We start from the raw sequence: 26,663 nt of genomic DNA, 5'->3' as shown, positions 1-26,663 counted from the left end.
TTACACATATGCTAACAAGTGAATTAAACCTGAATTAAAGTTGTATTACACAGATGCTAACAAGTGAACTAAAACTGAATTGAAGTTGTATTACACAGATGTTAACAAGTGAATTAAACCGAAATTAAAGTTGTGTTACACGGATGCTAACAAGTGAATTAAACATGAATTAAAGCTGTATTACACAGATGTTAACAAGTGAATTAAACTTGAATTAAAATTGTATTACACAGATGCTAACAAGTGAACTAAAACTGAATTGAAGTATTACACAAATACTAAAAAGTGAATTAAACCTGAATTAAAGTTGTATTACACAGATGCTAACAAGTAAAATAAAACTGAATTGAAGTTGTATTACACAAATGCTAAAAAGTGAATTAAACATGAATATACAGATGCTAACAAGAGAATTAAACATGAATTAAAGCTGTATTACAAATGCTAACAAGTGAATTAAACTTGAATTAAAATTGTATTAGACAGATGCTAACAAGTGAACTAAAACTGAATTGAAGTTGAATTACACATATGCTAACAAGTGAATTAAACCTGAATTAAAGTTGTATTACACAGATGCTAACAAGTGAACTAAAACTGAATTGAAGTTGTATTACACAGATGTTAACAAGTGAATTAAACCGAAATTAAAGTTGTGTTACACGGATGCTAACAAGTGAATTAAACATGAATTAAAGCTGTATTACACAGATGTTAACAAGTGAATTAAACTTGAATTAAAATTGTATTACACAGATGCTAACAAGTGAACTAAAACTGAATTGAAGTATTACACAAATACTAAAAAGTAAATTAAACCTGAATTAAAGTTGTATTACACAGATGCTAACAAGTAAAATAAAACTGAATTGAAGTTGTATTACACAAATGCTAAAAAGTGAATTAAACATGAATATACAGATGCTAACAAGAGATCATACTTATTAGAGAAGAGAACTGAATACCAGACACTCACAGGAACTTGAATCAAACAAAATCTCAACATAAATCATCAAACAAAAAGGCACACAAGTAACGTAAACATAAATCAAACGAAATCTCAACATAAATCCACACAAAAAGAAGAAAGGCGTAACGATCTGGGCACTGTCAAGACCACAATTGCAAGCTCACATTAAAGGATCAGTTAAGTGCAAAGTAGACCAACAAAAATCGCAGAATGCAGTGCAAGTAACCTAAATTAACAGATCTTACTCAACACTAACCTTTAAATTGCAATGGCGAGAGAAAATTGAAGTCGCCGGAAAAAAATTGCAGTTGCGAGAGAGAGAAAAAATTGCAGTCGCGAGAGAGAAGAAAAAATTGCAGTCGCGAGAGAGAAGAAAAAATTGCAATTGCAGGCGTGGGAAAATTTTGAGGCGAGAGAAAAAATATGAAGTTGAATATTCAATTAAATTGACATTTATGGTTAAAAAAATAATACTGACAAATATGGTAATTATTTTTTAAAAAGTAGACACACAAGTTATTTTCCCTTTTTGTTTCCTTCTCTCCCCTCTTCCAGATCTCGCTCGCCACTCTCCCAAATCTCGCTCGCCACCCTCGCCTTTTTCACTTATACAAACAGAAGCGAAATGTATAAATTGTGTTTCTGTTTGTATGAAGCGTGAGAAAATTGTATATACACATGCAAGTACCTATATTTTCATCCTATACACTTATAATTATACAATAAAAATATTCTCCTGCCGGTTTCTTTTGTCTTTCTCTCTTTTTTGTTTTATACAATTTTAAAATTGTATCTAATTTCGCTCTTTCTCGTTTTATACAATTCAATTCAATTGTATATTTCTTGTCAAGTCTATTTTGTCTTTCTCTCTTTCTCATTTTATACAAATTCAAATTGTATATAATCGTTCTCTACACTTATAATAATACAATTCGTTTTATACACTTCATTTTTATACAGTTCTTGCCCAAGTGTCTTTCTCTTTCTTGTTTTATACATTTCTTTTTATACAATTTGCTTCAAGTGTATATGTCTAGCGAATTATACAGTTTCTATGTTTGTTATGGAGGCGCAATTATGCAAACTTTGCTATAACATATAAATATGAATTTTTTATTTGCTATATGTGAAAGTTGCCCATTAAAAAACAACATTTGACATTGGGCCCGAAAATTAAAAAAAAACACATATTTAATATCTAATTTTTAAAAAAGAAAAAGAAAAAATGAAAATGTCAATCTATTCTACGCCACCTTACCCCACCCCACCCCAACCCCCTTTCATCTTCATCTTCTTCCCCAAAACACATTTCTTAAATTACAAAATTTTATTCTTTTCAAATAACTTCAAGATTAATTTTTTTTTCATACTAAGAGTGAAGAAGAAAGAAAATTTTGTTGGCGGTTATTCAGCTCTACATCGATGACAAAATGAAATTGATAGCTCCAAAATTATTTCTTTCAAATTTTTTTATATCATTTTTGATAAATTTAATGACAACATATGAATTTGAGTAAAAATCTTTGTTCAAAAGTTGTGATAAATAAATATCGCTAACTATTTTTATACGTGTAAATCATTTATCTTTTTTCATCTTCTTCATACTTGTTCCTTGTTTTTATGAGATTTGAAATAAATCATACCAAGACTTTCTTTCAAATCTGAATCTTTATAGTTGATTTCATTTATATTCATATTTAGAAGATATAAATTTTTTGTATATAAAAAAAGAAAAAAAAAACAGTGTTGGAGCTAAAATAAAGAAAGTTTTGTAAACTAAATTATGAAAAAGATGATAGATAGGAAGTGGGGTGTTTTCTTTTTTGAAAAAAGTGTAAATAAAGAAGAAACTATTTTTTAAGTTAATTATAATGTCAAGTGTCAATAAAAGAAGAAAAAATGTAAAAAAATTAATAAAAAAGACATTGTATTGAGTTTTTTCACGCGCTTCAGGGAAATGCAATACACATTTTTTGTCATATCAGTATTTTGTATCTAATAGGTACACATTTTGAACAATTTAGGTGTTCAATACGTGAGGTGTCTATGTGAATTGTGCGGACAACTTTGCGGAGCGATATATGACTTTAAGCCTCAAGAATTATTTCAATGACATGGTATATATAAGAAGTAGATGGATCAGTTTTTCTATACATTAAAAAACTATTTCAGTTTATAGATGATGAAGATCACTTTCACTATACATCAAGATCTATTTCAATTACGTGACATATACGAAGGTCTAGAATAATCCAATCCCATACATGTAGGACCATTTTGATAGTTCTTTTCCCAACAGTTAAGTCTAGTAAAAGTGATGTCCAAAAAAAGTAAAATCGATTACATCCCTTCTCTGGTGTTCAAACCCAATCGCCATTTGCCGCATCCAAATACCACTAAACATTATAGACCCAACAAGACTTCAGACCTTTATCCATAAAGAAGTTCTGTCCTTTCCATACACCTATGTTCTCATGAAGTTTCAATTTGCACATGCAAACTTGTCTTGTGATTCATCACCACACGGCAAGTCTTACTGAGAGGTTCCACGGCGAGAAGAGTTTCCAACTCATCATGTGATTACTCGCCACATAAAGGCACAACCGTGTACCTGGAAGGAGGTTCTAGGTTTAGCATGATTACTGAACTATTGGAAGATAGTCAATTCAAAGAACCTACAGAATGAATACAATTATCACAGCTTTGGGAAGAAGATTGCGGACACCACCAGATAACTCCGTCAGAGTGACCAATTGCTTCGAGAGAAGAGTAATGAATCCATGCTTATGTCAACCAACCTCTTGAGAGCTAGACCACTGTTCATGGTGCAACAAAAAATATCGACAATCAAGTCACCCTCAAAGCTTCGTAAACAGAACGGATCTAGCAAATAGTAACAAGCCAGAAGACTAAAAAGCAAGCAAAATTTAATACCTGTTGTTCTCTACACGCAACACCATCATTTTAGTCCCTCTTAAGCAAAGCCAACAATCAAATGGGACTAAGCCTGCACCTTCTGCATTTTGAAGGAAATAAATGTTCTTTGCCCAGCTAATCTGAACTTCACATTCGGTAAGAAGGGCAGGCACTATATTCAGAAAAAGTAGGTCATGCCTGCATACGGGGGAACTTATTATATGTAGCTTCATCCTAGTAAAAAGGCTGCAATTTAAACTTTACATGACCTCAGAATACAAATGTCAAATGTGCAATACATTAACTCGACACCACAATATCTGAGCAAGATTTGTCTGACGAAATGTAAATTTACTTGTATGCATTGGGGTTAAAATTCCTGAGAACCTTCAAGTGATTGAATCTTTTAAGAGAAATGACCTAGCAAGAAGGTTACATAATCTGTCACCTTTTAAAAGATATGTATGTTTAGAATAATATTTGCATGAACTCAATCTGTTTCTAAGTAAAACATGAATTTTGCAATCCAAACTACTATTGTTTAGAAATTTCCAGTTTTCCATTGAGGTAAATTAATAATTTTGCAACAGACACTAAGTACTTGAAACTTTAGGTAACTGAATCTATTAAACGAGCTTATTATAAGAGGTTCTTCTTCTTCTTCTTCCACTACAACAAAAAACAACTTTTAGCGGCAACAAATATGCCTATTAACAAATGACGCTAAATCCTTTACCAGCATTAGTTAATTGTCATTAGATCATAATGTCGTCACTACAAGCTTAGTGGCATTTACAAAGAGTGCTAAAATGTAATTATTTTAATTGACACTAGTAATTGCCTCTAAAAAACATAGTTAGCAGCAATTAAGCTATTGCTGCTAAGGATTATTTTTGGTGTAGTGTTCTTTTCGTCAATCGGGGTAATCTGATATTTTTGGCAATGAAAGCAACTCTAGGGCACTAAGGATGATGAGAAAGCATATGATAAGTATAAATCAAGCCATGAATATATGAAGAAAAACCTTTCTCCTATGACAACAAGGACGCCCCCCATCAAATCACAATGGCCAGATATAAAATTGGCTGCTGAATGCATCAAAAATATCTGAAAAATAGCAGACCATTTAAGATAACAAGTACCTCGAGAATGTTAACAGAAGAAGGTTCATGTTACCAGAACAAGAAGTATCTGCAAACACCTACTGCAAGGTCCAAAGGATGGGACGGTACAAGGGACATAATACTGTTATCAACCAGTACAAGAGACCCGTGTGAGTAAGCCATCTCAGCTATTTTATGAAAAAGATCAGAGAGGAAAACAAACATACAAAAAAAGGAAGTCATATCAATTGAAATTCAATAGACTTCAACATATCAGCAGCCATGAAAGAACAGAAACAATATTTTGTAATCCAGGAGAACTGACATTTGCTTGCCAAATGAACAATAAACAGTAGTGCACAAAAGAACGACAGTACGTATATTGAGTTTTGGGTTATTACATATTCTTGTCTTCCAGGCTTTTGGGTTTACTCCAACATAATTATTACCAAATCCACCAGAGAATGACAGTATGTATATTGTAGAAGTGAACCAAAAGGTAAATTTTTCATCAGAATTATAAAGAAATGTCATTTTCTGAGTAAATAGCAAAGTATTACAACCCTCGCTCCACTAAATTGATCAAGGCACTGAGGTGATGCTAAATACTCCATCTCAACCACATACATACAACTATATGCACATAGTTGGGTACTTGTATATAAGACCAATTAAAGATAATCTAAAGCAGACCACTAGAACAAAATTTTATTAAAAATAGAATATCAACAAAAACTAAAATAGACAAAAAAGGAGAAAAATGAAACCAAGCCTAGGCCTTGAGTATGTAAGCCGGAGACCATCAAAACTGACGAGAGGCAAGGTTGAGAGCTAAGGCAGAAAGAGAGCCATCAACAATAAAGAAAAATCAAAACTGAGGGAGAATAGACAGAGATAGATAGAGTGCGGGAGAGATGATTCGGATTACCTGGTGACGACAGCCGTTGATTGGATATTCATCAACTTGAGAACTCCTCTTTTTGATGCCATACAGGAAGAGTCTTCCTCTTCTACAAAATCTCATAGAATCACTGTGAGTAAGGTTTTTCATATTACTTGTTGATCGAAGGCATCATGCCGTCTCCACCATTGGCTTTCTTCGCCGACGCCAACAATTCATCCACCACATCAAACACACTCACCTTCCTCTTCCGCATTGTTCCTATCAAGAACATCTAAAATCCACCACAAATCCAAAATCCCCGACGAAACAATTGCAGATGCACTGAATAATCGGAGATTATGTGACTAGGTTTTTAGATTTCCGTCTGTTCTAGGTTTACAAGGAGGGAGGGAACATACAAAAAGATTTTGTACTACTCTATTTAGTACCAACATTTTGAAGCTAATCTCTTCAATGGCCAACGAAAAGGTCTTCATTCCCATTTATTGTCTAATAATTGTTGAGCAAAGGAATACATCGATATTCAATTAATTGCCACTAAAGACATTTCTTTTGGTAGATAGGTGGATGGCTTGTTTTCTCAATCTTGCCAGAATTGCAGGTGTATGACTTAAGTTATTTTGGATGTTAAATAATGTAACATAATTTGCAGTTACACATCTAGTGTAAGTTAGTTTTGTTGCTCATTGCTAAAGCATGTTATATTTTAACTACTCTATACACAAGGTGGAATTGTTATTGTTACTCTATTTTAACTTTAGCTTGTCATATTTTGTTAGCTAATGTGAGGCAATGCAATCATGTTAAAAAATCTCATCTCTCTTTACAATTACAAGGTCACCATTTTAGTCTCTTGAAAGGTATCTTCTTGTAGTAACCTGAATCGCTACGGGCATTGTTCGAGGAAGTGATAATGAAGGGGTGGAAATGGAGCAACATGCAAATTAGTTTGAGACTGAAACATAGTTTTGTTGTTTTACCAAATGAGTAATCATACACGTGTTTCATAAAGAAGTCATACCTATGAGCATTATTCATGCAATAAATATAAGGGAGGAAGAAAAGCAATCTTCATGCAATGAATAATACTACAATCAATACATTAATATTTGCAATTGTTTCAATTCATTGTTGTCTCTCTTTTCATATGTAAAATATGTGATTAATGAGTCAAGATAAAAGGACTTTCTATATCTAAGATACTTTTATTGTCAATCATTTTTCTCACCAAAATGTTCATTTACTAAAATAATATTATGTCATTCAAAAATCACATACTAATACACATACTAAGCGGTCATCTGATTGCTGGTTAGAATTATATTATTCATGTATTAAGACTAGTATAATTAGGAGTACTCTGTTTGGTAGCATTTTATTTTGTGATATATAAATTAAGCGCACCAAATACGAAGTTTAGTTACTTGTTTGCAATTTTTTTCATAACTAATACATGTATAAGTTACGAGGAAATTTATGAATTATTTATTCACGGCACAAGATGTAATAACTAATACATGTATACTAATATATGGATAACTCAATACAATTAACGGCCTAAAGTCAAAACTTAATAAGATATCTCAAAAATTTATTTAAAAAATCCAATTTTACCCCTTTAACTTTAAGTCATAGAGTTAAAAATTTATCCTTGTAAGGATTAATTCATTCAAATAAATTTGGCAAACGCGTAACATCTTTTCCAAATTAGTAATGTGGGATTGCAAACATGTAACTAAACACCGTACTTGGTATTGGAATCTTTAGCAAATGTAACGCTTATGTTAATTTTGATATATGAATAATTCCACATTGTAATGGGCATCCAAATGACCCATTAGTTTGTGAATTTCTGATGACACAATATTAACTTAAAAAATGAAAATTTTGGTGAGTTATGATTGACAACAAAAATATGTTAACTATAGAGATCTCTTTTATCTTTATTCATCAATCACATAATTTGCATATGAAAAGACAGACAACAAGAAGTTGAAACAACCACAAGACTTAATGTATTGATTGTAATAGTATCTTTGATATAATTCCACTAAGAAAAAATCATTAGTTTCTTATGCCTTTTCCTTCCCCTCCATATTAATTGCATGAAGATTACTTGCAAGTATGACTTGTTTGTGAAGCACGTGCTTATCATTATTCATTTGATAAAACAACACAAACTACGTCTTAGTCTCAAACTACTTTTTGAATATGCTTCCTTCATTATCCCTACCTTAAACAATGTCCGTTAGCGAAACAAGTTACTACAAGAAGTCCCCTTTCTCAAAGCTAGAACATGTTCTTGTAATTGTAAAGAGGAACGATAAATTTTGATCCAACAAATATTTTTGATAACTCAAAGGAGTTTTTTTGAGCTTTAACAGTAACGTGATCACATTGTTTCACAATATCTAACATAATACGATAAGCTTAAGTTAGATAGTGGTTGAGCAAACAGTAAGAATTTCCCCTTGTACATAGATCAGTTATAATACGATATGATTTAGTGATGAACAACAAAGCTCACTTACACTAGATGTGTAGCTGCAAATTATGCTACATTTATAACATCCAAATAACTTGAGTCACACGCCTGCTCTTCTAGGGAAGATTCTCAATAATCTTATGAAAATCAACAGATTTAACTGGATTTGATGGATCATGCAGATGCCTGTCAAAAAAGTGTGATGGTAAATAAACGGCCAAAAACAATGATAAAGGGGACATAACAGTTAAAAAGTAATATCTTCCTCATATCCTATTCTGAAGAGTGTTATTTTGAATTTCAGATTCCGTGGATGTACTCAAACTAAAGATCAGAAATTCCAGTGTACAAACTTCCATAGTCACCGGAGAGTTAAACATGCAAATTGTTGACAAGACACAAGCAAACGGCCAAAATCTTTAAATCAAGTACGTCTATAAATATTTGCTAGCCTGTTATTTTCTAATGACTGTGACTTAACCAGTCACTTCAAAAAGGGTGGTTTCTTTATCAACACAGCATTTATTGTTGGCACTAAACAGAAAAGCAGAAATGGACCAAACAATTTTGTCTCAGGTCACACACATTGAGGGTCCAAAACAACAATAAACAATCTACTTCTTACATTTAATTGTTTCTCCGTCAGTATATTCGTCACATTCTTCTTAATCTTAACATCACCAGTGAAATTTGGAACCTCCTAAGAGGCTTCCAAGTAATCCAATAGACATCACATAGTTCCATTATTTTCAAAAAGAAAATTAATTTACAAATTTATTAAACATTTTAATTTTATAAACCCTTCAGCCATTTCTTTTTCAGAAGGCAGTAGTGCATTCCAAGACATAACCTTGAAGATGCATCAGCCAAGTTTGAAGGTATTGACATGGTGTAAATTCTCTTTTAAGAAATCTAGTTGACTTCCAGGTTAAAACAAGAACATATAGAATAACAAAAGAGAAAATGTAGAAAAAGAACTCGCTCACAAAGGATTTGGTGTGACCCAGATTGGATGACAAACATGACTGAGGGAAACACCATCATAATATAGCTGGACATTTCCATCTGCTAATTTAAGACCCCCATGTCCAAGCTACCACCTTAAACTAGAGGTAAGCACCCAAACAATTATCTGTAAAATAAATATGATTGGGCTTGATTCCCCGAAAGCTCTACTAAATCCTAGTTGGCATAGTTTTGCAAGCATCTAAATCAATCTGGAAAACCAGTGTCCTATAAGAGTAGGACTTATTCCCTCATCATCAGCTTCAACTTGGACGAGCGTTAGTGGAATCCTTCACAATCTTCTTTGACCTACCTTAAATCAACACCTCATTGCGCAACCACAAATGATGATCCTAGTGATTCTAGGATGTAATACTTACCATAAATCTATGGTTCTATCTGCAGTATGATATGACTTTTACCGGTTTCAAAGCCACCGACATCACAAACTTTGTTGCAACTACTATAATCGATTGCACTAAAGTTGCCATTGAAATATAACACATCACTGATATGTCCTTTTCAGGTCAGCTTTCTAATCATGGGCCATGAAAAATCTCTTGGTCCCCTTTAACTGAGTAACCGGAAGTTTCCCTCGGTGACCATGAGAATGTGATCAGATGTATAGGAAGGATTAGCTGACAGAACTGCTTTACGGATAAAGGTCCACGGTTCTGAAGTCTTCTAGGGTCGATAATGTTTGGTGTTATTTTGATGTGTTAATAGGATTTGAACACTGGAGAAGAAATGTAACAGACTAATTTCACCTTCTCTTTTCCAACTGTGGTAAGCCATCCCATAGACTCCATACATCATTTTCCCTCGGCTCCCGAAATCCTCTTTTACAAAATCATGTCATTACACAGGTGTTATCATCCTCATCCTTAGCTAGTATTAGTCATGGAACGAACCCTAGGCAAATTACTAATAAAATTGTCCTGGAGGCCAATAGAGTGCTAGGATTTGCAAACAGTATCAAAATTCAGGTAGTCTTCAATAAAATTTATACGTCTAACAATTAGAACCAAAAGATCACGTTGAATTTCCGATCAATCAAATTTATACGTCTAACAAATGATTTAATAATATTGGGGAAATGATTAGAAAATACCTAATTAATGTGAATCGATCTCCCTACAAACACTGGTAAGACGGAGAAGCCCACCGGAATCTTCATTAACCAACCTTTCCGGCAGAGATGGGCGGAGCTCCCATGAACACTCATAAGAAGCACACTGTTGAGAGTAAAGCAATTGTCACATATTTTTCTTTTACATTTTGGACTGATTTTACTAGACTAAATAATTGATGAAATGCTCAAAATAGTCTATAATTTATTGGGATTGGATTATTTTAGTCCTTATATAAAAATAAGGAAAAATTGTATAAATTAATACATATTAAAAAATAATTACGAATTTTAGCGATACTTTTTATTTATTAATATTAATAGCAATGCTCTGTTAAATTTATAATATGTATTAAAAGTAAATTATGCATGCAATATATATGAATTATAATTATTTTTTGAAATATATCATGTTGGTTTGATAAAAATTCGTCACATTGTATTATAAGTGTATTAAAATATGTGATAAATATATTATTCACCATTAAAATTTATATTATATGTGAATAATAAAATATAATTTATAATATCATTTTAGTCCATACATATTGCATTGTCCTTCATTTGCTCATACATTTCACTTTGAAAAAAAAAATGGGAATGAAAATCTCAAAAATTCAAAAACTATCAAATATTAATTTAATGTATAGACAAACTGATCCATATAGTACTTCATATCTAGCATACTAGAGGAAGGAAATGGCCCGTGACGTGCGTCAGATATTATTAAAAATTAAAATTATTAATATATCTTTATCAAAAACTAACATATATGAAGATAAATATGTATATTTATTTTGGAAAAAGGCTTATTTGTGCCGTTGAATTTTCAAAAAAGGCTCATTTATGTCATCAGTTAGAAATTTGGCTCAAAAGAATGCGAAATGTAGAATCATAGCTACTGGAATTGAGGTTCATAAGAATATTATTTTGGTCTCCAATTTGCAAATGGTTACAGATATCTTCTGGGCTTGAACAAATATTGCCCCATGTGACCTATTCCAAATTAGATTCGAATTTATTGGGACCACACTTTCATGTGCCACTTGCAGTGGTTCCCTTTCTTCTAAACTCTTCTAAGTTTTATCCCCCACTTTTGGTACATCACATTTAAGTTTCATATTATTTTGATAATTTGTATTTGATTATACCGAAAAATACACGCTAAATTAAAATTTTAAATTTATAAATAGTAATTTTAAAATTGGATAGAATAGTAGTTTGTTTCGGCGGCCTGTTTAAAGAAAAAATATGACATACGATTGCTCTGGAGAAATATCAGTTCTGAGCACAAAGGAATCAGCATATCAGGCGCAGTAAATGTAGAAGTGAAAAAGAAGATGCAAAAATGTGTTTTTCCATTTGAAGGAAGAGGAATAATGATTCAACATTACACTATAAAAAACAAAACAAAATTCAAGCAACCCGAACCAGAAAAAAAAAGAAGATGAAAATTTAAAAATAGGGTTGTTCTTGTAAGGGTGCTGCTGGTGTGTGGGAATTAACGGTGACAAACACATTTGTAGTGATAAGGACTATTCATTGGGTCATTCCCTTCGACTGGAACTTGTTCTGCTCTGCATTTGTACTTGCATCCTCTGCATTCATTGTAAGTGCAAGTTGGAGCCACTGATCCTATCATCAATCTTCTCATATTCTTTTTCACCCATCTTTTTCCGCCACCCTTTTTTCACCAATTCAAACTCACAATCAAATTCAATTCACAAAATCCAAAAAATTGACTTAATTTCGTTTTCCTACCTCATAATGTAACGCCCTTTGAGAATGAGGAATTAACGCTTGAATTCCTGAACCTGTGAATATAATTGAGAAATGAAATGTTATACCAATAGAAAATTGAATTGAATGAAAATAATGAATTGATAAATGAATGTGACCTCGTAAGAGTGGTAGTGATGAAGAAACTAAGATGAAAAGGAAGAGGAAGAGTATAATTTTGGGCATTGTGGAGGCAAAAGAATGGGGATAAGTTTAGTTTTGTGAGGGTCAAATAGAGTATGGAAAAGATATGATAGGATGTAAAAAGGGGAAATATTGTGGTTGAATTATGAGTAGAGTCTATTAAGAGATAGACTAGAATGCCCAAGTACTAAGGATTTTGTATAAATATGTACGGTTCAGTTCATGCTTTGCAAATATACTAATAATATAATACGAGAGAATACTAAGGATTTTGTATTCTTTAATTTATCGATCAAACTTGTGATTTTGTATTTTTTTTAATAATTATTTATTCACTTTATTTTTTATAATATCCCTTATTATTTTTTTATTTTGATAAATTATAAAAAAAATATAATTAATGAAACTCCTAGAAGTGTGTAGTGATTATGAAGCACACGTTGAAACCTCACAGAATCTCTCTCCTATATTTATCATTTTGTGCTCGCTAAGTCACTAGAAACTGCACTGCGCCCTGATATCTACTTTCTCCATTTTATTTTATGTCATATTTTTATTGTAAATTTAGATTAAGAAAATGATATAAAATGTTTTTTATTTTTAATTCATATTTTTTCAAATTAACTTTTATAATAAAGGATGAATATATTTTTAAAATTTATTAACTACTTTATTAAGGTTATAATAAGTAAAATCTAATAATTTATACATAAATCTATAAAATAATAAGTATAGCGATTCAACAATTTATGGAAAGGAATGACATATAAAATAAGACGAAAAAGTAATTTGCTCTTCATTGTGTAAAATTTATTCGCACCGAATATTTTACATGAATACAATAGATACATGCTACATGTTTAAATTTATAATTCATTTTACTTAACTTTAATTAAGTAATATAAATTTTACTTTAATAAATCACATAATAATAAAAATTCTATTAAATTAACGTAAACACTATATATGAAGTAAATTTTTTTCTTAATTGACAGATCAAAAGAGAATAAAAAAGTCCACACTTGGGAAATGATCATTTCTAAACTACCCGGTTTTGCAATAGTTTAGTTCAACTCCAGAAATATGTACTCCCTCTGTTTCATACTCCCCTTCTGTCATTTTCTAGTTCAATTTTAACTTTATAGTTATTATTTTTTATAAATTAAAAATAATAATATTTATTTATTATATTTTCAATTTATTGAGATTCAATATTTTTTAAAATAGGTAAAATCTCTTTAATTAATAAATTAATTTTGAAATATTATCAATTAATAGAGATAAAATGATAAATTTATTATGTTAATTATTACTTTTGTAAAAGGTATATCAAGTCAACTATGAAAAAGTAAATACAAACAGAAAGAGTATTAACTGAATTTTTGGGATTCTTTTCATTATTCCAAATAATTAGATTTTTTTAAGTTCAAGATGAATAGTTTTCGTATTTGTCCTTTCTGTTGATAACTTTTGATATTTTTAAGAAGATAAATTGAACTACTTACAAAATTTATTATGTTAAAAATACTCTTTAGTGACAAGTAATTAAAAAGTAATAGCTTCATTGATACTTAATATGTATTTTTAGCGGCCATTTACTCTCTTTTTAAATATTTTTAAAGTTTATAACAATTGAATCCAATGACAATACCTTTTATGGTTGAAGACTTTATCACTTTTTGTTAATGTGTATATTTATTATTGCTAAAATATTTTTATTGTAGTAGTTATGTTTATTTTTTCACAAAAAACAATGGTGAAAAGTATAGTTTATAGAATATCACTAGTCACATGCGCCCGTGCTAGCACGGACCCAATATGTGCTATTTTTTATCTCACTTTATGACATAAATAAAATTTTGAGAGTTGATTAAATTTTAATATGATTTTAAAATTATTTAAGTTATTAATTGTTGTAATTTATAGTATCTTTACGTAATTTTTAAATAATATATGTGATTTTCCTTGTCCAAATATATGTGACACAAATAGAATTTCAAGAGTGAATATGTTGTTAACTATTACGTGGAACCACACATGTGAAGAAGACGTATTGGCTGTCTCCTGTATTGTTAAGATGGAATAACTAAAATTTGAATAAAAAATATATTTATATATTTCACGTATACGAAATTTAAATCATAAATAAGATGAAATTAATTAAAAACATCTACTAATTAAAACACAAATTTTCAATGTGAAAATCTCATAAATCAATTAGTAGATGTAGAGGTCTTTAATTATCAAAAATAATAATTCATGTTAAATAATTTTCTCAGTTGTTTGGATGCATATTCGTTAAAATTAAGAAGCTTATCAAAATTAACTTATATTAATTCATCTTATTTATTTATTTTGACCGAGTTCACCAAGTAAATTCAATTGTACTAATTTTCTAATTTTTAGACAAAGCTTTGGACCTCTTTTTTTTTTTAACTTTTTCAGCAGTCTATCACCTCAATTTTAATTCTTCACCCAGATGCAATTCCCAATCCAATTCGCGACCCAAACCTCTCCAATTCAGCCCCCAGCCCAAATCCCTTAGCCCCGACCCGGCCCAATTTCCTTTTCCTCACAAAAGAAACCCGAGAAAATTGAAGGAAAGGTATCCTTCAAGTCCGGAATTAACTATTGGTGACAATGTTGATCGAAAATTGGTTAAAGATACTTAAATAGTTGATTAAGTTAATTGGGGACTCAATTAACATTTTCAAAATTTACAATCTTTTTATAAAATACAAAACAATCCCCACTAAATAAATAAACTTTTTCACTCCATCTCTCTCAAACACACTTTTTTCTCTTGACTGGGCAAATGAGTTCTTCTTAAAAAATTTAAATTGCTCCGTTCATCCAATCAGTTCTTTGACAACTTTCAATTTCCAACACCTACTTTTCAGCTTTCGATCAACTATTCTAATCATCCAATGAAACATCGATTTGCGGGTAAAGCTTTATTTTTTAAAAAGAAAATTAGGAATTTTTAGTTTTTACAATTGATTTGGTATGTTTTAGTCAATCCACCTAATGATATAGTAAATCTTCTATTGAATATCTTTTCTTAACTATAATGAAACAATAGTTTGATCCACAATACTATACAAGTTCATGACATGTCTACTGTAAATCAAAAATTATTTTTATCAAATAATATATCTACTTATCAATTCATGATCTTCTAAATAGATAATTTTATGACATGTTTATCATCTTTTCAAGATTCATTCTTATTCTTAAAGATATCTATTTATTATTTACGATCTTGTATATAGACAAATAAATTTTTGACACACTCATCACGTGTTAAAAATTATTCATATCCTAAAAGATATTTATTTATTGATCCATGATTTTTTAAATAGATAAATTATTACACGTCTTCCAGAATCATTCTTATCCTAAATGATATTTACTTATATTAATTTATTATACCAATTAATAAGCCCAAAATCACATATTACTATAAAAGCCAATCAACCTTTCTCTTTTAATCAAGCCTTGAAGCATAATATATTCAACGATTGAGAAATGAGGATATGGGATCATTGCATTATATTGGTGCTATCAAATGTATTCCAAAAATTGGAAAAGAAGATTTTGATGCAATGACTACATTTTCTCATTTCTCTGTTGTTGAATTTTCTCTATAACGAGGCTTAAATCCTTTATTTATTTTGAAATGTTTGTTTTGATTAATAATCTTTTGTTTTATGAGATTAAAAAACATAATATATTTTTCGGTTATAAATATATATTTTTTAGATGTGGAAGAATTTCAAAAGAATATGTTTCTTCAATCATTAACCGAAGAAATTCTTCACATTAATTTTTATGCAAGGTTTCAAAACAATATTCCTCCATGCATCATTGATATCCTTTGATTATTTTAAAAAATATAAAATTTGGAGAACATTGGTAGTATCCAGGGCGGACCCAGTAAGCCAGACGCGGGTGCTCGAGCATTCATTGATTTTCGATTTTTTTTTGTATATATATAGAAAATATGATATATATATTATTATAATTTAAATAAGCACCCATAGAACAAAAACAGTGGTGGGTGAGTTGGTTTAAACCTTTGCAATAAGTGTTATTCTTACAATAACTTGTATTTATGAAGTTAATGAACAGAAACAGAAACAAGATGAAGCAGAAAAAATTTAAAATACAAGAATTAATCCGAGTCCACAGAAACTACTGTGTGTCTTTAAGAAATTTAATCCCCTCACTGTACCCAAGGTTATGGATTAATTTCTCCTAAGATAAAACGGATTAAACCTGTTAAAGAAATAGCGGTACCTCAAACTTCTTTAACTTCAACGAACTGAAGAACAACAACAAGTCACACAGACTCAGTCGATCGACACTTTGATTTTATTTTGAGAGAAAAAATAAATGTAGAGAAAGAAAAATTTTCAGTGTTAGAAAAATAAAAAATTGACTTCTTTTTATAGCCATTTTCTGCAAGGAACATGTCTGTTCAGTGAAATCTGTTCAGACCCATTTTATCCATAAAGTTGTGTCTTTTGAAAAAAATAACAACTTTTCAAAAAAAATGTGTCTGTTAGGAAAATAACTACTTTTTGGAAAGTAACGACTTTTCGAAAAAGTAACAACTTTTCAGAATGTTACAAGAGATAATATTAACAGGATTTATTTGATTTAACAAAAATTGATTAAATAAATTTTGTCCAAAAAATTTATCAATCAAATCATTTGCCAAATCCAAATCCAAAGCCGAAGCCGAAGCCGAGCCGAGCGAGCGAGCGACGACGACGGCGCGAGGGGGCATCTTCTTCTTATCTCTTTTAAGAAGTAATGGAAGTGTCTCCTTCTATAAGGACAACAATTTCCATTTCTTTTGCCGATATGGAAAAAATGACTTTTCATTTGTATTTTGCAAATGACTTTTCATTTTCCCTCCAATGTAGTTCCCTCACTTTTCATATTCTCTCTTTTCTTTTCCCATTCACACTTGCTAAAACCCAACAATCCCCCACATGAATGAGAAAGGCTATTGTTAAAACATATGCATGAAAAAACTTGTGTGTTTTGTAGGTAAAGGTTAATCGCATCTGGATAAGTAGGTTTCCCTTTAAACTTTCCGTAATGAACATATATCGGATATACTCGGTCAATCGGTAGATTTGATATCTTTGAACCGTCGAGCTTTGGTGTACACCTAGACAACATATGTCACACAATCAACCCTTAAATTGTTCTTAGTTCTCATTGTTTTGTTCGTTTCAGCAATAAACACATCTTGGATAGTAAGTGCTTAAAGAACTGGCCTTACCGGATTCTCCTTGAAGCGGCTTACACTTCACACTTACATAGGTGATTTCTAAACGTGTTATCCCATAGATACACCATTTGATATTCCCTGTATCAAACTTAGAAACCATTAAAAAGTCCTTATGTCTTTATCCTAGTTACTAAACATTGTCTCGTCATGAGAATGGACCATAAAATAATAATAATAATTTTTTTCCTTTGACAATGTTGAACCGTCATCAATGACTTTGTTTTATCTCCTTGAACCTAGATCTTGGGATCTCCAGTCTTCTAGGTAGAGTTACCGCCACGATGACTTGTTCTCGGCCATAGTCCCATTCCCGTCGATGATTTCTCAACTCCCTCTCTATTTAGGCCTTTTGTAAGTGGATCCAACACATTATCTTTTGACTTCATATAGTCAATTGTGATAATTCCACTAGAGAGTAGTTGTCTCACAGAGTTATGTCTTCGTCTTATGTGATGAGACTTGCCGTTATACATAATGCTTCCAGCCCTTCTTATTGCAGCTTGACTATCACAATGTATGCATATAGGGGCCATTGGTTTGGGCCAAAATGGAATATCTTCTAAGAAATTCCGGAGTCATTCAGCTTCTTCACCTGCCTTGTCTAAAGCAATGAATTCAGACTCCATTGTAGAGCGAGCTATACATGTTTGTTTGGATGATTTTCAAGATATTGCTCCTCCACCAATAGTAAAAACGTATCCACTTGTGGATTTTGTTTCAGTTGACCCAGTAATCCAATTTGCATCAGTACATCCTTCAAGAACGGCTGGATATCTGTTGTAATGTAAAGCATAGTTTTGAGTGTCATCTAAGTATCCCAAAACTCTCTTCATTGCCAACCAATGATTATGATTAGGATTACTTGTGTATCGACTCAGTTTACTGATAGCGGAAGCTATGTCTGGTCGTGTACAATTCATGACATACATCAAGCTTCCCAATACGCTAGCATAGTCCAATTGAGATTGACTTTCACCTTTATTCTTTGCAAGATGAAGATTAACATCAATTGGAGTCTTTGCCCTTTTAAAATTCAAAAATTTTAATTTTTCAAGTATCTTTTGAATATAATGAGTTTGAGACAATGCTAGACCGTTAGGAGTTTTAAGAATTTTAATTCCTAATATCACATCAGCAACTCCTAAATCTTTCATATTAAACTTACTAGCAAGCATACGCTTTGTAGCTTTTATATTAGCAATGTCTTTGCTCATTATAAGCATATCATCTACATATAGGCATAAAATAACTTCCTGATTTGGAGTATCTTTAATGTAAACACATTTATCACATTCATTGATCTTAAATCCATCTGACAACATGGTTTGATCAAACTTTGCATGCCATTGTTTTGGTGCTTGTTTCAGCCCATAAAGTGACTTAATAAGTTTGCACACTTTCTTTTCTTTACCAGGAACTACAAAACCCTCAGGTTGTTCTATGTAAATTTCCTCTTCAAGCTCTCCATTTAAGAAGGCTGTTTTCACATCCATTTGATGAATTTCAAGACTGTATACTGCAGCTAGTGCAATTAACATCCGAATTGATGTAATCCTAGTCACTGGAGAATATGTGTCAAAATAATCAAGACCTTCTTTTTTTCTAAAACCTTTGACAACAAGTCTTGCTTTATATTTGTCAATAGTTCCATCGTCTTTCATCTTCCTTTTAAAGATTCATTTTGAACCCAAGGGTTTGTTCCCTAGAGGAAGATCAACCAACTCCCAAGTATGGTAGTTTAAGATTGATTCAATTTCACTATTAACAGCCTCCTTTAAAGAGGTTGAGTCGCTAGACAACATTGTTTCCTTGAATGTTTGAGGCTCACTTTCAAGAAGAAATGTTACAAAATCTGATCCAAATGAAGTAGATGTCTTTTGACGTTTACTGCGTCTTGGACTTTCTTCATTTTGTTCATTCTCTTTTGGTTCTTCTCTGGGTTGTTTAGATCCCCCACTAGATGACTCAAGTCTAGTTTTATACGGATAGATATGTTCAAAAAATTCAGCACTATCTGATTCCATTACCGTATTATCATGAATATCCGGATGTTCGGACTTATGAACCAAAAAACGACATGTCTTACTGTTTGTGGCATATCCAATGAATACACAATCCACAGTCTTGGGTCCTATTTTTACCCTCTTAGGTATAGGAACTTGGACTTTGTCTAGACACCCCCACACTTTGAAATATTTCAAATTGGGTTTTCTAGCTTTCCATTTTTCATATGGAATTACATTTGTCTTTGAGTGAGGCACTCTATTAAGTATCTGATTTGCTGTAAGGATAGCTTCCCCCCACAAGTTCTGTGGTAAACCTGAACTTATAAGTAATGCATTCATCATTTCTTTTAAAGTTCGATTTTTTCTTTCTGCAATTCCATTAGACCGAGGACTGTAGGGAGCAGTAGTTTGATGGATTATTCCATTTTCTAAACATATTTCTGCAAATGGAGATTCATATTCTCCACCTCTATCACTTCTGATCATTTTGATCTTTTTATCTAACTGATTTTCAACTTCAGTTTTATATTGCCTAAATGCATCTATTGCTTCATCCTTACTATTTAGCAAATAGACATAACAATATCTAGTGCAATCGTCAATAAAAGTTATGAAATACTTTTTTCCACCACGTGATGGTGTTGACTTCATGTCACAAATATCAGTGTGAATCAATTCTAAAGGATTTGAATTCCTTTCAACAGATTTATAAGAATACTTAGCATACTTAGATTCAACACAAATTTGACATTTTGATTTATTGCACTCAAATTTTGGCAAAATATTTAAGTTAATCAGTTTTCGCAAGGTTTTGTTATTAACGTGTCCCAAACGTTCATGCCATAAACATTTAGACTCAAGCAAGTAAGAATAAGCAAAATCTTTATTCATATCAACTGCAATTACATTGAGTTTGAAAAGTCCATCACTAAGGTAGCCTTTTCCTACATACATATCATTTTTGCTTACTATTACTTTATCAGAAACAAATACATATTTAAATCCATTCTGGGTCAGAACTGGAATTGAAACTAAATTCTTTCTCAATTCTGGAACATATGAGACCCTATTCAAAGTCACCACCTTGCTTGATGTCATCTTTAATAGGACTTTGCCAGTTCCTTCCACCTTTGCAACAGCGGAGTTTGCCATAAACAATTTTTCATTTGTAAGTGCTGGAATATATGATGAAAATAATTCTTTGTTGGCACAAACATGGCATGAGGCACCAAAATCTGTCCACCATTCTCTTGGATTTCTAACCAAGTTACATTCTGAAAGCATTGCACAGAGATCATCCATTTCTCCTTTGGATTCAGCCAAGTTTGCTTGATCTTTCTTTTTGTTGTCCTTCTTAGGACCTCGGCATTCATTAGCCCTATGACCATGTTTACCACAATTAAAGCAGTTTCCATTGAATTTCTTCTTAGGAGGATTGCTTGTTGAACCAGATGCTTTCTTTCTTTTCTTTAATTTTGTGGAATCTTCTTCAACAAAATTTACTCCAGATATCGTTGAATTACCACGTGACCTCTTTTCTGCAGCCTTATTATCCTCTTCGATTCTCAACCTTACTATGAGGTCTTCAACAGTCATCTCCTTGCGTTTGTGTTTCAAGTAGTTTTTAAAGTCCTTCCACAATGGAGGTAACTTTTCAATAATTGCAGCCACTTGAAAAGCATCATTCACAATCAATCCTATATTAAAGGTTATGTGAGTATTAAGGGAAAACTTAATATTTCTAATATAGGCATTAAATAAATTTATACCTTCAGCAAGGAGATCATGGATTATGACCTGCAATTCTTGAACTTGGGTGACGATAGTCTTACTGTCTATCATCTTATAGTCCAGAAATTTTGCCACAATGAATTTCTTCATTCCGGCATCTTCTGTTTTGTACTTCTTTTCTAAAGCATCCCAGAGTTCTTTTGAGGTTTTGGCATTGCTGTACACATTGTACAGATCATCTTGCAGACCACTCAGAATATAATTTTTACACAAAAAATCTGAGTGTGTCCATGTTTCTGTTACCAAGAATCGTTCATCAGCCGGAGTTTCATCTGACATAACAGGAACATTCTCATTGATGAACTTCTGCAGACTCAACGTAGTGAGATAGAAGAACTTCTTTTGCTGTCATCTCTTAAAGTCGACTCCAGAAAACTTTGCAGGTTTCTCAGCCGGTGCTAAGGCAGCATTTGAACGATTATGTACAACCGTTGTTGTTGCAGCACTTACTGTTCCAGCATTTGTTTGACTTGAATTAGTCTCTTTTTTTTTCTGTCACAAATGGCAGATAAATTAAGTATTTAAAATACTAACAGTAAAGAACAAATCTTTACACAAACTGTTTCTGATTTAACGATAAAGTTTTTATGTTCTTTTTATCGTTAATTGAATGAATTTTAAAAATTCAAGCAGAGTAGAAAACCATAAAGGTTTTAATCTCCAGAAACCTCAAATACAGAAACTGTTAAATTTCTTAAGATTGTTATTCTTACAATAACTTGTATTTATGAAGTTAATGAACAGAAACAGAAACAAGATGAAGCAGAAAAAATTTAAAATACAAGAATTAATCCGAGTCCACAGAAACTACTGTGTGTCTTTAAGAAATTTAATCCCCTCACTGTACCCAAGGTTATGGATTAACTTCTCCTAAGATAAAACGGATTAAACCTGTTAAAGAAATAGCGGTACCTCAAATTTCTTTAACTTCAACAAACTGAAGAACAACAACAAGTCACACAGACTCAGTCGATCGACACTTTGATTTTATTTTGAGAGAAAAAATAAATGTAGAGAAAGAAAAATTTTCAGTGTTAGAAAAATAAAAAATTGACTTCTTTTTATAGCCATTTTCAGCAAGGAATATGTCTGTTCAGTGAAATCTGTTCAGACCCATTTTATCCATAAAGTTGTGTCTTTTGAAAAAAATAATAACTTTTCGAAAAAAATGTGTCTGTTAGGAAAATAACTACTTTTTGGAAAGTAACGACTTTTCGAAAAAGTAACAACTTTTCAGAATGTTACAAGAGATAATATTAACAGGATTTATTTGATTTAACAAAAATTGATTAAATAAATTTTGTCCAAAAAATTTATCAATCAAATCATTTGCCAAAGCCAAAGCCGAGGCGAGCGACGACGACGGCGCGAGGGGGCATCTTCGTCTTATCTCTTTTAAGAAGTAATGGAAGTGTTTCCTTCTATAAGGACAACAATTTCCATTTCTTTTGCCGATATGGGAAAAATGACTTTTCATTTGTATTTTGCAAATGACTTTTCATTTTCCCTCCAAAGTAGTTCCCTCACTTTTCATATTCTCTCTTTTCTTTTACCATTCACACTTGCTAAAACCCAACAATAAGAACCATGTCATTAGTGAGAGTTTGAATCCTGTCAGTAGCATTTCTTTTTTTAAATTTTTTCTAGCGAATTTTAAACATGAAAATGAGCACCCACAACCTTTAAATCCTGAATATGCCACTGATAGTATCAATATGATGTAATAACTATATTTTCTCATTTTTCAGTTGTTGAATTTTTCCTACAACGAGGCTTAAATCTTTTATTTGTTTGAAAGTGCATGTTTCAATAAATAATCTTTGTTTTTTGAGATTAAAAAAAAACTTAATATTTAATAGATATTTTCAAAAAAATAAACCTTTTGATTTATTTTTTTTAAAAAAATTATTATTTTCGATCGTTGAAAGTCATGTGTGTGTGCCAATATTTTAAGGTGTTTAGTTGGAGTAATTGCTTTGTTTTGTTGGTATTTCTCTATCACACTTGCATTATGGTGGGGAGCTGTCCTAATCATTGGCCCAACTGACACTAATTTATTTCTTTATCACGCTAAATATTATGATATAATAGTCATTAAAATTAATTTTTATTTTATTTTTATTTGATATTTAAAATTTATATTAGAATTTTGATTAAATTTAGATTACGCACTAAAAGATTTATTAGATGATCGCATTTTTAAGATGAATTTTTTCATATTTATAACTTGAATTTAAGATCTTTAATTAAAAGATGAATTAATTGCACAACTAAATATAACTCATATTAGCATCATAGGTCATTCAATATTATCAAACTAAAGGTTACAAAATCTTTGGTATAATAAATTGTTGAACATAGAAAACAATATGAAATGTTTTCTGGTACATACTAAAACTGAAATAGCTAGATCAAGTGCCAACAATATAATATAATATAATAGTGACTAGAAAATTACACAAGTCACTTTCATTCTTGCTGTATATGATTGGACTTTATACATTTTCCTATTTTTCAATAACCTGCACCAAAGAATAAAAATATATAGTATTTTTTTTAGTTGTATATAAATTTCTGATAAGTTACCTATTAATTTGGAATTAAGTTCTTTATTTTTGGTAATTTGTAACAGCAATCTATCTCCTCATCCCATCACAATTTTGCTTCTTCCTATGAGCAACTTTTACATATAACAAATATAAAATTCATATTTTTATGTTATAATTATAGTTATATTTTGCATAATTATGCTCCATAGCAAATATAAATATGTATATTTCGCTATACATATACAAATAAAAGTTATGGCTATTTCGTTATACGTATATACAAAAAAAGCAATTCTATAATCTGTTTCGGCATACATATACAAAAATATCAATTGTATAATATGTTTTGTATAAAGCGAGAAAGAGAGAAAGACAAAAGAAAATTGGGCAGAAAAAGATCGTATTTGTATAATCATAAGTGTATAGGACAAATATATGCATTTGTATTTGTATATGCAATTTTCTCTCGCTTTATACAAACAACACAATGTATACATTTGTGTTTGTATAAAGTTAGAGAGGTGAGTGAGAGTGGCGAGCGAAATCTGGCAGATGGGAGATAGGGAAACAAAAATATGTGTATATATACAATTTTCTCTCACTTTATATAAACACAAATGCATTTATACTTTGTATAAAGGCGAGAGAGACTGACAGCGCAACACGAGAGTGGTGAGCGAGATTCCACTAGAAAAAGAGGAAAAAATAACAACAATTTGCTATTGGGTACAATTAAATCAAACTATATTTATACCATTTAATTAAATTAATAATTTACTATTATATATAATTTTTACTACCTAATAAAATTTACCTCATTTTTAAGTTCACAAATATCAGTACTTTTAAAAATAATGATATACTTGAAGCAGTATTCATTTAGAAAGGAACATTAGTAATAATTGGATGCTAAACTTTAGGGTTAAATATTTTAGATCATTCAAATACTTTTAAGCTTATATTATGATTGAATAATTAAATAGTATCGGTCAATTCCATTATTCTAATCATTTTCAACTTAAGAGGTCACTGAACATGATAAATTAGAGAAAACATACTCCACATTTCCTGCCTCGAGTATGTTCCTGCAGCAGCAATATTGAGGAATGGATTTTAAAAAATATTCTGAATTACTTTCACATCTTCTTATTGTTGAACGACATAACGATTTTTTGATTAAAAATCATGAAAGTCGACCTGTTGGTTCTATGCCACTCTCGGAAGTGAATCATGCAAATTATCACTAACGAGAAAAAGGTCGTGGTTCCTATCGTGGTCATGGCTCCGATCATGATCGTGATCGTGGTTGTAAAATAAATTACAATCATGATGGTCGTCTTGCACCGAAAAATGACCAACAGTATAAAAGGATGGGTAAGAGACCAGAAGTGATACAAAAGAAAAATTCGTAAAGTGTATGTCATAGATGTGGAGGAATGGGGCAATGGTCGCGTACTTGCCGATCATCTAAGCATCTGGTTCAGCTTTATCAAGCATCCTTGAAAAGGGGTGATGATAATCGAGAAGCAAACTTTATCTTTGAAGATAATGTTGAGCTCATGCATAAGATTGATAATAATGCAAAAGCAAATGTTAAGCCTATGCATCTGGATGTAGCTGATTTCTTTATATTCCCGAAAGGAAAAATAATCAGTGACGATCCTCGATAAATTAGATAGTATCATTTTCTGTTTGTTTGTATTATTTGGTATATTTGTATTTTCTAAATCATTGTAAATATAATAGCCTTGTTTAATAGTATTATTTTACTATGTATATCTGTTTTTGAAGAAAATATGGATATGCCTCAAACTTCGTTTGTATCAATGATCAATCATAAAGATATTTGTGTAATTGATAGCAGAACAACGCACGCCATATTCAAAGATGAGAAATACTTCTCTGACTTGCTTAGAAGAAAAGAAAATGTTACTATAATTTCCGGTAATTCAAAGTTTAGAAGGCTTCGGAAAAGCTATTAGATTCTTGCCTAAGGGGACAAAACTTGTTATAGGAGATGCATTGTTCTCTTCTAAATTCCCAAGAAACTTGTTAAGTTTTAAAGATATTCGTTGAAATGGATATCATATTGAGACAATAAATGAAATGAACGTTGAATACCTTAGTATTACCAAGATTGTCTCAAACCAGAAATATGTGTTTGAGAAATTATCAACTTTATCTTCTGGCTTATATTATGCAAAAATAAGTACAATTGAAACACATTCTGTCGTAAACCAGAAGTTTACTGACTTAAAAACTTTTGTGCTTTGGCATGACTGAATGGGTCATCCTGGATTAATAATGATGAGACGAATCATTGAAAACTCAAAACGACATCCATTAAAGAACCTGAAGATTCTTACATGTGATAAATTTTCATGTGCTACTTGTTATCAAGGCAAATTGATAACTAGGCCATCACCATGAAAGTTAACATTGAATCCCCTCAATTTTTAGAACGTATGCATGGGGATATAGGTGGACCTATTCACCCATCTAGTGGGTCATTTAGCTATTTTATGGTGCTAATAGATGTATCTTCAAGATGGTCTCATGTGTGCCTCTTATCATCTC

General features: G+C 31.3%; 1 protein-coding gene across 9 annotated transcripts; it reads right to left on the bottom strand.

Annotated features, from left to right (window-relative positions):
• Positions 1–3,071: 3,071 nt before the first annotated feature.
• Positions 3,072–10,722, bottom strand: LOC101251113 (cystathionine beta-lyase, chloroplastic). Of its 9 annotated transcripts, none has more exons than XR_742823.3 (7): positions 10,495–10,722; positions 5,918–8,564; positions 5,063–5,131; positions 4,911–4,993; positions 3,905–4,084; positions 3,650–3,786; positions 3,072–3,581 (listed from the first exon to the last, which is right to left on the bottom strand). XR_742823.3 is itself a non-coding variant. In XM_010326785.3 (7 exons), exons 2-6 carry the CDS (start codon positions 6,038–6,040, stop codon positions 3,711–3,713), a joined length of 531 nt encoding a protein of 176 aa, XP_010325087.1. In that variant the 5' UTR covers positions 6,041–8,564; positions 10,495–10,722; the 3' UTR covers positions 3,072–3,581; positions 3,699–3,710. The 9 variants fall into 9 exon arrangements, 4 of the variants coding, with proteins under 4 accessions (XP_010325087.1, XP_010325086.1, XP_010325088.1 ...); XR_742824.3 differs by having other exon boundaries at positions 3,661–3,786; XM_010326785.3 differs by having other exon boundaries at positions 3,699–3,786.
• Between the last annotated feature and the right edge of the window lie 15,941 nt (positions 10,723–26,663).

This window comes from Solanum lycopersicum, chromosome 8 (assembly GCF_036512215.1).
Source record: "Solanum lycopersicum chromosome 8, SLM_r2.1".
Classification (NCBI taxonomy): Eukaryota; Viridiplantae; Streptophyta; class Magnoliopsida; order Solanales; family Solanaceae; genus Solanum; species Solanum lycopersicum.
The sequence above is the reverse complement of the archived record's forward strand: the minus strand, read 5'-3'. Positions and strand labels throughout refer to the sequence as shown.

What these genes read in the sequence shown, in the direction of transcription:
- LOC101251113 (XM_010326784.3), bottom strand. Translation starts at nt 6,040, where the DNA reads ATGAAAAACCTTACTCACAGTGATTCTATGAGATTTTGTAGAAGAGGA. An exon ending in TGCAGATACTTCTTGTTCTG is followed by an intron (nt 4,994 to 5,062) that starts GTAACATGAACC and finishes GCTATTTTTCAG; the next exon opens with ATATTTTTGATGCATTCAGC. An exon ending in CTTGTTGTCATAGGAGAAAG is followed by an intron (nt 4,085 to 4,910) that starts GTTTTTCTTCAT and finishes CCCCGTATGCAG; the next exon opens with GCATGACCTACTTTTTCTGA.